The sequence below is a fragment of the Cupressus sempervirens genome, chromosome 2, assembly GCF_028749045.1.
Source record: "Cupressus sempervirens isolate cs-2001-9-10 chromosome 2, ASM2874904v1, whole genome shotgun sequence".
Lineage (NCBI taxonomy): Eukaryota > Viridiplantae > Streptophyta > Pinopsida > Cupressales > Cupressaceae > Cupressus > Cupressus sempervirens.
Window position 1 is genome coordinate 377,520,102 of NC_143119.1, and position 16,948 is coordinate 377,537,049.

Here is a 16,948-nt window from a genome sequence, read left to right on the forward strand (position 1 = left end):
GCTCAACTTTTCACATGACAATGCTTTGAACCTAGGGATTGTAGCACAGTAGTATCCACCATATCTTGCTAACATGGAGACCTAAAACATGGAAGGACAAACTAGAGTAGAACCAAACAATCTTAGTTACCTTCTTTTCTTGGTGATGGATGCTTTTCCTGTCAGTATGTGGTATTGATCATGCTGCTGGCCTACTAAGCGGTGGCTTTGATGACCACGCCCCATAATCAATTAATGGAGGTGTGGGGGTTGCTGTGGGCAACACTCCTGAAGCATTTTTTTTTCATTATTTATAAATGAGTTGGCTATTATTTTGGTAGTAAGTGACCATCGAAAATCACTAAGAAGGGCTTGATAAATAAGTGGCTGTGTAATGTTAAAAATCATTGGATCGTAATTTTCCCTTTGCTGGATAATAAAATGAAACAGGGCGGCTCTTTCTGTGGGATGTAGCGCGCACTGGGTGTACCATGTTAAAATTGTGCATTATTGTGAATTGTTAAATTTGCCACTTTTATTCTGCATCATGCTTAATATTGTTTATTGTCTAGTGTACTTAAACGCTAAGCCTTCTAACACGTACTTTTCTAAGTGGTTTGTGATCTTGGTGTAGTACGAGGTGCAAAGAAACTATTAATGCTTTTTCTACATGTTTTGGGCTATAGTTGCCTTATCCAAATGATTCCCGCTATCATTTAGAAAATTTAAAGCTACTTTAATCCTAGTTCTTGCCTAGTTAGCCTTTAGCCTTATCACCAGAAATTGTTTGAAGAGTTTGTTTTGCTTGATGTGTGACATTTGTAGAGTACATTAAGTAGTGGTGTTATGTCTTGGCCCCTCTGCCAAATGCCATTTGAAGAAATATATACCTCCCTAACATTTTTCAAACAAAAACTGCATTTGACCTTTGGTTGTATCCAAGAATAATGTGCACTGTGGCCACACAAACTTTCTGATGTAGCATGATGACAGTACTTAACAATAAAAACAAAGGCAAGCATATACAAGTCAAATAAAGACCAGTTTGGCAAAAATGAAAGAAAAACTAAGTTATTTGGTAGTTTTGAAGTGGTGGTCAAATGCAAATGTGTCACACCATATGAAGTAACAGTAAAGTGTTGGTAAAATTGGTGCAAGAAGAGGCAACATAGTAAACTTTTCACATGAAACATGCTTCCAAATGTGAAATAAATGTAGTAGAATCCCTCAACAAATGTTACAAGGTGTTTAATACCCTAGTGCCAAAACAAATTGTGGATAGTCAAAAAATTGTCGGAAGTACTCAAAATGACATACCCAGTGTATTTCAGATGTTTGTTTTTCATGATGTAAGTGCAATTAATTGTGAAAATAATGGTCACATTTTAGGGGAAATAATGATACCAATGCTGATGTACAAATAAATTTTTGCTTACAATTCTCTTATCCAATCCACCTGCAAATAAAGTTTTCATCCAAAATTATTAAAACATTATATTGGCAATTGTGCTTTTTATGTAAAGCAGTTAAGACTGCAGATCTTTTGATAAGGCATCAAAGTGCTCAGACAGCAGACTTTTTATCTTGAACCAGTAAGGCATTTAAGTACTGGACAATATTAAGATTCTTTAACTAGGTCATGTGGAAATGGACATGTACCTTACTACAAAGGAGTAGTATGATGAGTAATAAAATTCAAGTTGTTATTTTCAGGCAAATTAAATTGAGTGTTAAAATATTTTACATTTCTATTGTTGGCTGCAGGTTGTTATGAAACAAGCTCAAACTATGGCTCAAGCTGTTGTTCGGACAAGACCATCTCTTGGAATCTCTGGATGGTCATGCATGGGTGCTCGGCGTCGCACAGTATCTGCAGTAACATCCACCACATCAGTTGAAGCTGAGTCGAAGACTCTTATTGGTGAATGCAGTAAGTTTATTGAGTCTAGTAGTGAGAACACAAGCAATGTAACAAATTTGGAAAGTCCAACATTACCTATATCCAGTGGGGAAGGCAACATAGAATCAACATGGGGAAGAGGAATAGATATTTCATATTCTTCTGCTACAGATGAAGAATACAGAGATCATGAGCTAGACGAAGTGGAAGAAGACGATATAATTCATTCTGATTCAATTATTGATCATTCTGAAGACCAAGATATAAGTGAAGACGATATATGGCATCGGCTTGAGCAAGAACTCAAGCGAAAAGAAGAGAATCAACAGGAGCGTGAAGAGGAGGCTGCAGCAGCAAAGGAAATTATTCAAGAAGAGGAGACTGTTGTGGCCGCAGCTGCTGAAAATGCTGGCCATGGTAACACTGATGTTGACCTTGGTGTATCTGATGAGAATGAAACTATTCGTTTTTATCCTCCTGGAAAAATAATGCATATTGTGGCTACATTGCCATCTGATACTGTTCCTGATGGCATTGATGTGCACAAGGCAAAGGTTGGCATATACCTTACGTCAAGAGCTCTCTATGGTAAACTGCGGTTATCTCGGACAATGATTAATGATCACTACATGCCTGTTTACAAGAGGATGATGGAACAATTAATTAATGAACTGGAACAAGAACCTGAGGAAAATGCTATATCAGATGATATATTGGATAAGGAGATATGATAGAAAAGCTGCATCCATATCCTTCATCTTCACATGTATTATAAATAGATGTCACTGTATTTCCACAACATATTTGGTGGTTTCCTAATAAAATAGCACTGAAATAGAAGCATCATTCATTTTTCTTCCTTGAAATGAAAGGTCAAGCAATTTTTTTGAAGAGTGATACAGGTGGGATTCAAAGCCAAATATTAATTTTTAAAAATCCCATTGTACTTGTAACAGAAAGGCAGTTTTGCAGCAAGCTTATGATTTTGTATAGTTCTTAAATGAATCACAAGCTTGCTGTCCAAACTCAGCATTGATTTATTTTACAGGTAGAAATTGTAACTTTATATTTGGTGTTTCTGCAGTGCATCAATATGTAATATCATTTATTAGAATTTGACTATGTTAATATCTAAATTTTCGAAGGAAGAGTTCGAGTTGATGATTAATTATCCTCAAAGAAGGTGTTCACTTTCTGATTTAAACCCATGTCTGGGATTTCATCTGTTCCTGCATTGACGTCCCATTATAGATACACTTCAATACAGTGTTTTAAATTTATGCCTTCTTATTCATATTCCCCATTATTCCTTTTAAGGGGGTCGGGGGTGGGAGGACAAGTTTCCAGGATGGGGGACAAAGGGGCCTCAATTTTGGGGGTGTATATAGTATATACTATACATATAATACTTAAAATGCTAATTATGAAAAGACGTATAACAATGTAAGACAAAAATATTACGTATAAGTTCGTCAAGACCACTATTGTTAGTTTAGTTTTACATTTGCATTGAACATTGAACAGGAACTTTGATAGAGCTTGAGTCCCTGCCTTTTGTTAAAAATGAAAGATAGATTTGGTGTAATGGTTAAATCATAACTTTTAAATAGTTAAAAGAATATGGGACAATAACACAATTCTGATCATCAATGGTTTAGTCACTTAGATAAGGTTGAAATTATGTCTAAATCTAAAAAGTGGTCATTTCAAAGTATAGTCCAAAATAATAATAAATGATACTTAATTCTATTATAAATATTATATTAAATCAATTATATCTTATAGTTGATGTCTGATTGTTAGAAATCTATTGTTTTACTGAATTGTAAAAAAATATAATTATTATAAGCCATTTATACTACACAACCTAAATTATTGAAATAATATTTGATAGTGGAAATCTAGTATGTAATACTGAGAAGGAATTTGAATATTTGATTAAGTGATAAAATCAAATTAGATTGTGATTATAATATTTTAAAATTTCTAAATATATTTTTTAATTACATAATTATTCATCAATATTTAATAGTTGCATTCATAATGTAAAATAAGAATTAGGATAATTGAATTGCTTTGTTTGTTAAGAATAATTATACTAATTGATGGAAATCGCTTTCCTATATTATTAGTAAAATTTAAATTTAGATATTTGTTCTTATAAAAATATTATTTTTTACTAAATATATTATTTTTAAAATTATGTTTTATGTTAGAATATTATTTGATTTATTAAGTCTTAATAATCATTGTATTATTCGTTTTGAAGTAATTTGTGAAGTTATAACGCTAATCTTATTATTTATATTCAATAATTGTTTTCGAAATATCAAAAGTTTAAAAAAAAAATAATACAAATTAATTTTGTATTCTAATTAATTAATGCTACACAAAAATAATGGAAACCTAAGATTGGTTATAAATCCAATTTAATGTATTCTATAGAAATTTCTATCTACAAGTTCATTTGTTTTAAAATATTACATTAGATATTTTTAAAATATTAAAATAACTAAATGGTACAAACATGAAAATAATAAATTATATAATTTTAAAATGTTAAAGATAATTGTATGGTACAAAAATGACTAATTCATGAGACTACTTTCCTTTTAAAAAAAATTGTGAGATAAGCATGGACAAGGCAAATCAACTATCTTTCATAGCTTTTGTTATTTGTTTTTCATTGAATTTCTCAAGTTTCTGATAAGCTATTTAAGTTGAACTAATATTTTGGAAATTCATGAATATTTGAAAAAATTACTTCTGCGAACAACATTTTAACAAGGTTTTGGAATCTTTTGGCTGCAATCTTCATAGATACTCTTCCACCGAATCCGGAATCCCTTTCATTGAATCCTTCCGTATTGTAGCACCATCATCTCTAACATGGAGCCTTGTTCGTAAGACTATGAAAGCTTTTCGAAAAACATGACATTAGGTTACGACAGAAGTTGATGAAATTGAAGAATAGGTTTCTGTATCTGGGTAACATTAACACAAACTAACTTCTGGAGGGTTACTAGGGAAGCGTTATTGCAGGATTGGTAGCAATGTTAAAGATTACGACAATTTTGTTCTGGTGACTTGCAGATTGGTTCCAATGCCCACGGTACTTGCAGGGGCAACGTCCTAGCGTTGACGTGCGCTTAAATCAGTGGGATGATAACGAATTGGCTATGCAACTGACAGAATGGCTGAATATTTTGAATATTTTAATTTATTAATTCTTAGATAGCAAGAAACATGAAGCTAGAGGTTTTTACTTGAATGGACAGTCACGAGGCCATAAAACTCCTAAAATTCAAGAGAAGCTTCTAAAGTAAAGATGATCTGTATTTTTCCTTTTTTTTGAGTCTGAAAAATAATTTGAACCCTAGGAAAAATAATAGTAACCAATAAGAATTTAGGAATTAGTGAACATATACAATTTTTAAAAATAAATAAATTTTCAACTTTAGAATGTAACATATTTGCTTTTCAAAAAATTAATTGTTATTTTATTGAAAACACTAGTAAATTAAATAATCAAAGGTTGAAGATTAAAATTCAAAAGCCATAGATATTTATTATCAATTTAGCAAAAGTATGAGTATCATTATCTCATCAATCATTCAATGTCATCATAAACTTAATTACATCAAGTAGCACCAACCATGATATGATCACAATATTCAGTGTTCAATATTTTAAACTTCACATATTCAAGTCTCAATATAAAAATCAAGTATGAACTACAAAATCAAAAGGCAAAATTACAAGTACTCAAGGCCCAAGGGTTGCCAAAATGCAGTAGAGGCTACCTAGAGGCCTCTAATCATCCATGTCAAGCTGAGGCTCAAACTCAACAAACTCATCATCTGAACTCTCGACCTCCTCAAGGGTAAGAATGACAAGAGGAACACCAACCAACCTTGTGTCAAAAGTATCTACATCCTCATTCACTTGTGATGGCTCCTTTGGCTCTACATCCCATCATGCTGCAAAGCCCTCCTTATACACATGTTGTTTGTGATCTTTGATACACAAGACATAGTGTACAACCACTAGCTTCTTTGCTTTAGAATCAGAAAATTGAAATTCATAAGTAAAAGTATAAGTGAAATTGAAAGTGAAAAGTAAAGGTTCTAAAGTTGAAGACTAAGAAACTTGAGATAGGAGACATATGGCTAGTGTGGTGCTTGTTGATGTGGGTCCATGACAGTTCCACCACAAAATATGATCCTCTTGTGCTATTATTTTTATGTTGGCCTTTGCTCTAACTAGATAGCTCCTAAGAGTAGCAAATTTGGTCCACTTAGTGAGAGCCATCCCTTTTAATGTCATGCATCATATCAATGCACTTGAAGAATCCTTCCTTCACTTGAAATTCAAACTTTAAAATTAGTAAATTAAAAAAATTAAACATTCATAAGTGCAAGTGTACTAACTTCTAACTTTGTTCTAAATTTCTAAGACAAAAGCATTGATTGGAATTACAATTTCATGATAATTGATAAATTTATTAAATTATTAAATTGATAATATGTTACCTCATCACCATTCAATGGTGCAACTCTCCTAGGCCTAGACATGTCCGACTTTGGATTTAATGCATAAGCAATCATGAGTAAGGGAGTGTTGAGGATATCCCATCTACACTGCATAATAAGTTTAATATGCTTACTGTAAAATGCTAAAATGGGGTCCCTCGCACAACTGCCCTCATCCGGCCAAGCATAACATCAATGCACTCATACACCTCTCCAAAGGTAGGTGCATCCCCATCCCCATATTTGATGACTTGGAAAATTGGAGTGATGATAGAGACAATGTATTTTGCATCACTCCAAAATACATTGCTCTTCACTATCTCCTTCACTCTCATCCCCTACTCTATCCTGAACCCATCCCACCTATTCCACTTATTCGTCATAACCATGAGTTGTAATGGTTCCTGCAACTCAATCATTCTCTCCAAAAGAATGAAGTCAAATGCATATTAGGTCTCAATTCGTTTTAAGAACTCCTTCCTTTCAAAATTCCTAAAAAGGGCGTGTGATGTGTGGTGATTACAGGTAAAAAATTGCACATCTCTAGCATCTCTCACTACTCCCTTATTCCAGAGTATCTTCCCCATGTCCTTTAGTGCATTGTTCATGACATGGACACAACATGTCTGTAAGCTGTCTCAACAAGTCTCCTTATAGCTGTACACACAAGTGCTACATTTGTCACTACTTGGACCACATTTTGTGGCCCAACCTCCTCAATAACATCCCAAAGTACATTAAATTGAAAATCAATGTCCTTTTGATGCATCTCGAGAAAAAATGGCCCCTTTTGATGAGTGGACGTTTCCTAATGTCTGTCCACCCATCCATGATGATGCTATAGCCATACTCCTTTGAAAGTGGCCTCAAGTTCTCATTCTCTATACCATTCTTGGCATACTCTTTATCCAAGATTGTAGTCTGTAATTTGTGCTCACCTGGTGGCATAGATGACGATCCTGCTCCCCTTGTCACTAGCTACATCATCTCCTTATAATAATTAGAACGTTACATGAAGAGGTATGCCATTGGAAAAAAGAAATCCACTAATGACATCCTCTATCTCCTCTCTTAGACAAGCATTAAATATATCAACAATGGGGTTACTTTTAGATGACACCTTTCTTTTCCCCTATTCGATTGTGCTTTAGGCATAGCACTAGATGTAGAAAGAGGGCTTGAGGGTGCCCCTCCAAATGATGTAGCTCTTTGCTATGATCTAGGAGTAGAAAAATGTGGCTTCCCTTGCTCATAAGCCTGTTGAAGACTCTATACATATTGAGTATGAGGTCAAGTTGGTAGGTACCTCAACTCCCAAGTCATATGGAACACCGCAAAGCTTGGTGAACTCAATCATGTAATGCAAATATTTCTCTCATCAAGAACTTGCATGAACCCACACTTTTTCCTACCCAAAAGAGGAAATGTGCACATTGTAGTGATGCTGCCAAACCATTCTATCCCAAAAATATTGCATTTCCACTTTCTTGTACCACCACCTGTAGTTGTTCATGCAGTTATCCTTATTGAAAACTGTGCAAGAGGATATTTAGGGTCATAATTTCCCCTTGCCCACTTTACCAAAAGAGTGGAGGGGCAATCTGTAGCTATGGACTGGGTGGCCAATTATTTGCTAATAGTGAATTTGTTTCCTCATTCATTTCATCATGCTTAGCCTTAGGGTTATAATCTTCTTGGCTGCTACGTGAATGGGCCTCTAAATCCATCTCATTATTATTGTGATTTGATCCATTTGAGTCATGACCTTGGGAGCTCATTTCCACATTGGAATTTTCACAAAATGAAAAATATATAAAATAAATACACACTTTTAGTTGATGCCCTTCTTCAAAATCAAAAATTTTTAAAATTAAAATTTAGGAAACAAAAAATTGGAAATGGAACAAGAAACATCTACTAAAGTCTATAAATAAAATTCAACTAGAAACTAAAACTACAAACTAGAAACAAAATATCAATGACCTTGATTTGAAAAATCATAAAATAAAATTAAAAAAACCATGAAAAACCTTACCTTTTGCTTCAAAAATCTCTTGAATAAGCTGAAAAGCATTCCTTCTTCTCTTCTTCTTGCTCCTTGTTACTGCTCTTTTCCTTCCACACATTGTCTTCACTCAAATAATCACCCTTTTATGAGCTCTTCACTTTTCTTGCTGCTGCTATTGCAAAAAATGGAAAATTATGAAATGAATAGAAATTGAGAAAACATAGAGGTTTAATGGGTTTTCAACCTCTAAATTAGTGCCACATACCCTACGGTTAACAAACAATATAATAAAACCTTTATTTCTTTTTATTAGTTTTTGTATTTTTTAATGTCCCAAAAAGGGGGACTATCGGTTGTCCCCAACTGGGTTGAGGGTGCATTCTCGTCCCCCCTAGTGGGGACATTCCCTTGCTGGTGACAAATTGGTGGCACCGCTAGGGACGAGGTAATGTTGTTCCCCTGTCTCGAGTGCATCCCCGTCTCAGGTGTGACGAGAAAAAAATGCCAGCGATGTGTCCCTATGCTACTATAAAGTAATGTACTTATCCTCCTCATATCCTATGTATCCTTCTAACTGATTATGAATCAATTCTATCATGATAATTTTCAGTAGAAACTCTTTGGCTCCAAAGATGTAATGTGCCAATAAAGTAACCTAAGACAATATTCTATATGGAAAGAACACCATAGAAAATAATTTCAATTTAGTGAGCTCCACTCGATTTGCAAATTGTCAAAATTTTCTATCATATGCCCAAAATTAACTCAATAATATATATTTAGCCTCTAAATTGTACATAGAGGCTTTAAATCTAGGATCTAATCTATTTATGAAGTATACAATTCCAGCTAAAGTGTATCAAATTAGTGTTGAACAATAAATATTCACTAAGAGTATTCTCTTGTAGTTTGTGTGATTATATTAAAGCATTTTTGGAGGATTAAAGTATAACAACTAAATATGGTCTAGGGGTTGAGGGGAACACATTTTGATTATTAAGATGTTTTCCGCATGCCTAGCCTATTTAGAATATTATTTACTTTATTTTTTCTGAATACCCAGGTGTAAAAATATATTTTTGGTTATTTTGATTTTTTTCCCCTTTAGTACACATTCTTTTTTGTTCTATTTTTTCCCTCATTTTTCAACCTGTATATCTCTCATAGTTTCCTTTTACTTTATTGTTTCCCTTCAATATCCTCATTGTTTTTTTGGCAACCTCAAATTTTTTGCCCTTATGGTATTCTCTATTTTTTAGGCGGTCTATGATTTATCTACAATCTTAACAACTTATATATGAGGAATTGCAACATCTAATATTATAAAGATTTTTCAAAGAAATAAAACATTTTCAAAATTATATATTTATTTAGGATTATTTGTTTATGATTCCCTTTTGATGTCTTGATATTTGAACATTATGTTCTTTTGATAATTATGTAGATGATGGTTTTTTTGGATGTTGGTTATCAAAAAATTGTGTAGATTAATATTTTTTCATTATATCTTTGTATTTATTTGAAACACAAATCTCTATTCTTGGCTGAAATTTTTGATGCTTCTTTGTTTTAAGCATATTGAATATTGCTATGTTGTAGGCTTATTTATCAAAGGTCGATGAGTATTCTAACAAAATTTATTAATGAAATTTACAATTTTTAGTTGAATCACATCTTTAATTTTTTTTTTGTTACCTAACATTGTGTCTAATGTGGTTTGCTTACAAAAATTAGCCTTCATCTCAAATAGTTATTATTGTAGTTATGTTCTTCAATATTTTTATTTTTATAGGAAAGGAAAAATGATCCACCAAATTTACTGTTCTATCTTTAGTTCTTTCTTACTCAACATTATGTCTAATCTAATTTCTATTAACAAGCAGTATCATTGTTGGATGATAATCACTAATTTGTTTGTAAAAGACAATTTATTGGATTTTTTATTTTTATTTTTAATATTAAGACACAACCAATATCTAACAAAATACAAGATCTCACATTTGGTCTCTCTATGCTCATTATCCAATTGACTATAAGATGGTTTCTTTTGATGCATGATCTGATTAGAAAATTTCAAATTTCGGTTGGGGGAGAAGAAATGTTTTTCTAATTCTACATTAATATAAACTGTTTAAAGAATTTTACAATATTTAAGGCAATTTAAATCCATAGGCATAGTTTTATTTTTGGGAAGGTGTCAAGCTTGTTCATTTATCTTACATAATTTTTTTTGTAAGTTGTTTTTCTATAATTTCCATTCTAAGCTTTAGTATATTGATTTATTTCTTCCAATACATTGCTTTTCAAGATTGTGTTTCTCTCTTTCTATTCTTTTAAAATGATTGGCAATAAAAGTATGTTTATCTTTGTCAAGATCTTTGAAAATATTGCATAGTCACATTTGTTAAAGGTTTGTTCTTGAGAGATAGTTGGAGACAATTACATATTTAGCCGCATCTATTCTAAAATAAAATTGTAATAATGTTCATCATAATGTGAAACAGGGTTAGGATGCATGATGTAGGGCTTTGATGACACAAGTCTATGATTGTGTTTCAAAATAAGGAGTTTGTAATTTGTGGAATGTTTGGAGAAAAGAAAAATTAAGTCTTAATCATTTTAATTGGTTATAATAATTTTAATATAAAATGATATTTCTTAGTTTATTTAAAATAAGGTTTAAAAAGTATTTTGCATAAATTAAAAATTTAATTTATTAGCATGAAATTATATTTTAAAAATAATTTTAATTTAATATTTTTACTATATATTGTTTAAATCATCTTTCCTTCAATTAATTATTTTATATTATCTGACTTTTTTCAAACAATTTGAAAAGTTGCAAGTATAAAAGCTTGCAACTATTTATAATTGGATAATACTAGTTGCATGCGGAGAGGGTACCCACTTCACTCCATGAAAATGGTCAGTCCCTTAGGGTTTGTGCCCTTATCAAATGAATATATACATGCCAAGACTTGAACATTGTTTTTCATATGCATATTTATTTTTATAGGGTTTTGAATTGAGTGATTTTCTCTTTTTGATATATATATATATATATATATATATATATATATATATATATATATATATATATATATATATATATATATATATATATATATATATATATATATATGATTTTATAAGGTTTTGAACTAAATAATTTTCTCATATATATATAGACACACACGCACACACATAATGTTGCTGTAAAATCCCTTCAAGTTTAGTAAAGCTTTTACTACATTTACATTCCCTTTGAAATCTAGTTCTAAGCTACCTTAGAAACTACATTAAATTAAATTATCCTCTCATCCAAACCAATTTTTTCATTTAATTCAAATGTGTTATCTTTTTGAGCATTGTCCTTATCTTCTTGTATTTTTCTATGGTCATTGTAAGGATTGTCTTTGATTCCTTATATTAACTCTCTTGTGCATATATCCCATGCACAGAGAGATGCGCATAGAATCTCTATTTAAGATTATCATAAGGAATTATTATAGAGCTTGCCTGTTCATATGAACTTTCCCAACCCATATGAACTAATTATGCCTATAGGGTGGGGATATTACACTCACCCTATAGATCAAAATCTAGATGACAAAAGGTTGTACATCTCAAAACAATATAATATAAATGGAAAAACCAATTGCCTTTTGGACAAATATTCTCAAGAAAGTAAATATAATTACTTAATTTCTGAAGGACAAAAAAATAACCACAATGGGTAGTAGGTTATTTTTTAATGGAGGTCATTCATGATGGTTCAACCTCTTCGGTTAAGCGCTAAGGAGTAAGGGCTATATATTATGCCAAATTCACTTGGGGCATGATCTTCATTTCATCCCTTTTTTGATTTTGGAGCCTTGTTACTTTTCAATTTTACTAGTAGATCGGTAGAAATTTCAATTTGAATTAGTTTTAGAAATTTTTGGTCAAAATTTTTACCTATATTTGACATAATTTTTTTTTTATGATGTCTTGTTATTTTGATATTATTTTCTAATAATTTATGATAGTTTTGAAATTAAAAAATTCTAAATTAATAATAATGTCCTCAATTATAAATTACTAATATATACATTTAAAAAAATAATAATTAAAAGTTTATATGTTTTATTTTATTTTATTTTTAAAAATTAATATAAATATATAATAAACAATAATGAAATATTACAATATCGATAATCACATGTTAGTAATATATTCATAAATCTTAAATTTACTAATTTTTTTTTTGAAAATTATATAATATATTTAAAAAAGGAAAAATAATAAGAATATATAATGAACAAAATAGAAACATATATATTATATATTAATATTAAATAATGATTAATAATAGGAAATTTTAAATGTTAAAACTATAAAATTTTGAAACATTCATATGTACCATTTTAAAATATCTAAATAAATTTATATTTTATTATAAATATATAAATATATATAATATTATATAGTTTAAAAATAATATCATCTATAATCAATTTTAATGAATTATTAATAATTTGAAGTGTAATATTTATGGCTTTACAAAAAATATTGCATGTCAATTTATACGCTAAAATGATTAAAAAAGTTCTTAGGGTTATCAAATTCGAGGCATATTGTGAATAACAACTCTACCAAGTTGATCAATCACCTTCTGATCCAAAACAACCTAATCAACTAATGCATAAGTCCTCATACTTAAGTTCTTAGCTTTCACTCCATCCTTCAAAGGAAGTAAAGTAAATAAATTTCCATCTTTGATGATAGAAAGAAAATAACTTCAACAATAATAAATATAATTAACATTGTATTGCCAAGATCTACCCCCCAAAAATGGTAAGTGCTCATATTAACCACATCACAAAGTATCTTATCTTAGTAAAGGTTCAATGTTGAAAATAATCCAACACTGTTATTTCACTTTCATCATGCAATCATCCTAAAACCATCTTACCCAATAAAGACAAGGATGCTTGAGCCTTCTTCGTCCCAACTTTTGTAACATTTCCTTAGATACAAGGTTATACAAACTTCCACCATCCATTACCACTTTGCAAAATTTTTCACCAGACTTGAAAATAGTTCAAAATAATTTCCTTCTATGCATAGGATGGTTCCTTTTTAATTAACATAAGTCTTCTGAACATTAGAGATTCTCCCATTTCAGGTGCATCTCTCTAAACAAGTTCATCCTTCTTTGCTTGTTTTCCGTGTGCCACTATGTTCTGTTTTCCTTTTTTGAAACCAATTGAACATTAGAAATCTTTATGACCAACATTCCCAAATTTGATAGAAGTGCCTTTGAATCTCCATTGCTTCTACTTCTTGCCTGAATCTTATGATCAAGTTCATCTTCACTCACAAGATGATATTTCCCTTTATCAACCATTGATTTATCCTTAACCCCTTATTTTCTCTTCGAATTATCTTCTTCCTTCGGAGCATACTAATAAGCATCTTCAAATGTACTAATATCCTAAATGTTGATTCTTATACCATTAACATATCTAGCCACCTTTTCCTTGGATGTCTCTTGGTGCTGGAAACTAAATGTCATCTTGTAGAAATCCTTGATATACTCCTTAAGTGTCAAATCTTTTTTCTTTAGATTCTCTAACCTCATAAAAAAGTTCACAATCCTCTGATATAAGCTTAATTTTAAGTCTAGAAACCTTAACCCTCCATCTAGTTATCTTAGGTTCACCATTAATCTTACATATTTGTCTCTAGTTCTTTCCATCATAAGACAACACGACCCTTCAACTTAGTCTATGCTAACCTCTCTCTCTATCTAGATTACTAACATCTTCCGTTGGAAATGTAAATGGGAAAGTAAGTTATGAGAGAGGGGTGGGTGGGAGGGGGTGAATCAACACTTAAAATTTTTACCATAAACATAATTCATCATACATCCATCTCATAACTTAACATGTAAAGTAAAGTAAGTAACCATGCATCACACTAAGGAATAATGTAAATCAACACATAACACATAAGATTTTGGTTACCCATAAACCCTCCAAAGAGAGGGTAAAACTAGGGTGGGATGACACTCACAAATCTTCAATACTACAGTTATAAAGTGTGGCCTATTATGGCTAATTTTTTTTGATCATATACTATGATCTACCCTATGAAAGGTCTGTCCTATTAAAGGGTTACAAGACTGTTAGGTCTCACCTTGACTAAAGGATTTCAAACTCACAATTAAGTAAGAACTCTATTAGGAGATTTACAACAATCTATTAGGAGTACTCTGTTAAGAGATTTACTTTGTATCATTTGTTAAACTGATTTAACCCCTAATCCTTTGATTAGTACCTTGCTGCTTGATGTTAGATATCCTCTTTATTGGTTATCACTTGATCTTCTTGATCCTCCTGACCAGATCTATCTTCTCTATCCTTTCACTGCTTACTTTGCTCTTATCAAATTGATTCTGCATTGTAGTTCCACAACTTAGCCATCATTTCCACAATGAATGCCCTCTATACTCTTAGAATTCATCTCCTTCACAATCTCTACCTACCCCTTAGGCTTTACCTCTTTAAATAGGAAATTGTGGAAATGGGCTAGGTCATAATCAACGATTGTGGTTGATCCCTACTGCCGCCTAATGCTTCCCTTAATTTGATTGGCTACATGCATTGCATAGGGATGTGTAATATGACTGGCTCTTTATCTCTTAATATCAAAAAATCACGTTTATGTTGACCAAAAATGGTTTACATAGAAGTTTGTGCCATAACGAACATCTATGTCAAAGACTGGTAACTTGACATCAATAGAATTTGATGCTTGACCTTCACTGTGCTCTTTATACTGATATTCGGCTTCTAAATAGCTCAACACTTACTCTACTTGACACTTGAATCACTTGACACATACTGTTTACTCGACACTAGAGTGACACTACACACACTGATTGCTCCGTACTAACTAGTGCTCGACACTGGTTGTCATATTACTTGGCATGCATTGTCTGGGGGATTATGCTCAGCATATGCTATGCACTTGGCTTGCACCATTCTTTGCTAGATAATGACTAAGTGTTTTATCACTGCCTTGTCAAAACCAAAATGAGATAAACAATCTTCCCCTTTGACATGAGAGGCAAAATTTTTTTGTCATGGCATATACAATCTTATCTCATGCATAAGTCAGACAATATATCATCTTAGCTTGGCTTCAATACAAAATTTCAAAATCTTCAAAATTTGGAAAAATGATGTTATTACCTTAACATGTTTCTCCCCCAAGTAAATTCTTCATTTCATTTCTATGACTCCTAAGTGGATTTGCCTTGACAAAATTTTCCAAAATCTTCAATATCCCCCTTTTTTGACACTTATGTCATTTGGGTGGTACACTTATAGTGTATTTATCCAAAAATGGCTTATGTAATTCTAGTATGATTCCCAATGCAAAATCCCAATTATCACTGGCTGCATTTAAAGAGTGAATCTGTATTTCAAGATTTGCTGCCATATCTACTAGACCTTCTTGTGTAGAAAGATGAGAATCTTTCTTTAACAATGTCTCGGAAAAGGTTAGTTCCTTATGCAAAACTTCTATGTGAGGGGTCAACATGGACTATATACTAATCAAAGTTGATCTTATATTAGCATCCTTTGATTGCAACTTGGCAAGCCCACTCTGTGTATGCAATAACTTTTGAAAATGTGTTTGATTGGTGCCAAGAGATGTCTTTAATTGAGATCCTGTAGACATAAGATCTCCTTGAAAAAATTAATTTACCATTGAGTTTCTTGAGTAAGTAATTCAACATTGCATAATTTACTGTACAAAGAGTAAATGTTCTCCAAAAATTTCTTCATGCTCTCCATCTTAGTTGACAAATCAACTTGTCTTAGTGCAATGGCACTAGATATATTGTCCATAACCTTAGTGTGAAATTTTCTCTCAGATCATTCCAATAATTTAACATTTGACTCTAAGTCCTCATCATTTATCTTATAAACTATATGTACAACTTTTTCTATAATAGGCTTATTGGAAATCAAATCTGAAATATCAAAAGCATCTACAAAAATATCTCTAATTTCATGTAGAACCTACTTTTTCTTGTGCTCCCTCCTTCGAATTTCTTGTGTTTTCTTCCTTTGTAGGGCCTGTTGAAGAAAACTCATTTCTTCAAGGGTGATTGTTGTTAGATCAAAGTTGGGTAAAACAATCCAAACGATGTATTTTCAACACTTGGTGGTGTGCTAGTGCCCGACCTTGATATCTACAATGGAGTCTCTTATGTACTCAACCTCTAAAGAGTTTGGCTATTGAGAATCAGTATAGAGACTGGTAAAGTGACCAATGTCTATATAGCTACCTATTCCTCTATCTCAATAGTTTTATTATGCTCTTTTGTTTGATCATCCTTCTCTTGATCTTCAATGAGTTTCAGTAAGCTAGATGTAGGACTAGCTTCCTTACTCTTTGCTTCTTCATTTCCATCCTTGTCAATGATTACAAGTGTAGGTAAACTTGATCTCTATAGACTAGGAAATGATGTAA

General features: G+C 31.8%; 1 protein-coding gene across 1 annotated transcript in view; it reads left to right on the forward strand.

The window, feature by feature from the left end:
* LOC149572714 (uncharacterized) overlaps nt 1-3,047 on the forward strand; it is a 66,751-nt gene extending 63,704 nt beyond the window's left edge. The window contains exon 7 of the mRNA XM_089813801.1: nt 1,744-3,047. Coding sequence (XP_089669927.1) covers nt 1,744-2,610 — 867 coding nt within the window. The 3' untranslated portion in view covers nt 2,611-3,047. The remainder of the gene's footprint in view (nt 1-1,743) is intronic.
* The last annotated feature ends 13,901 nt before the right edge of the window (nt 3,048-16,948 follow it).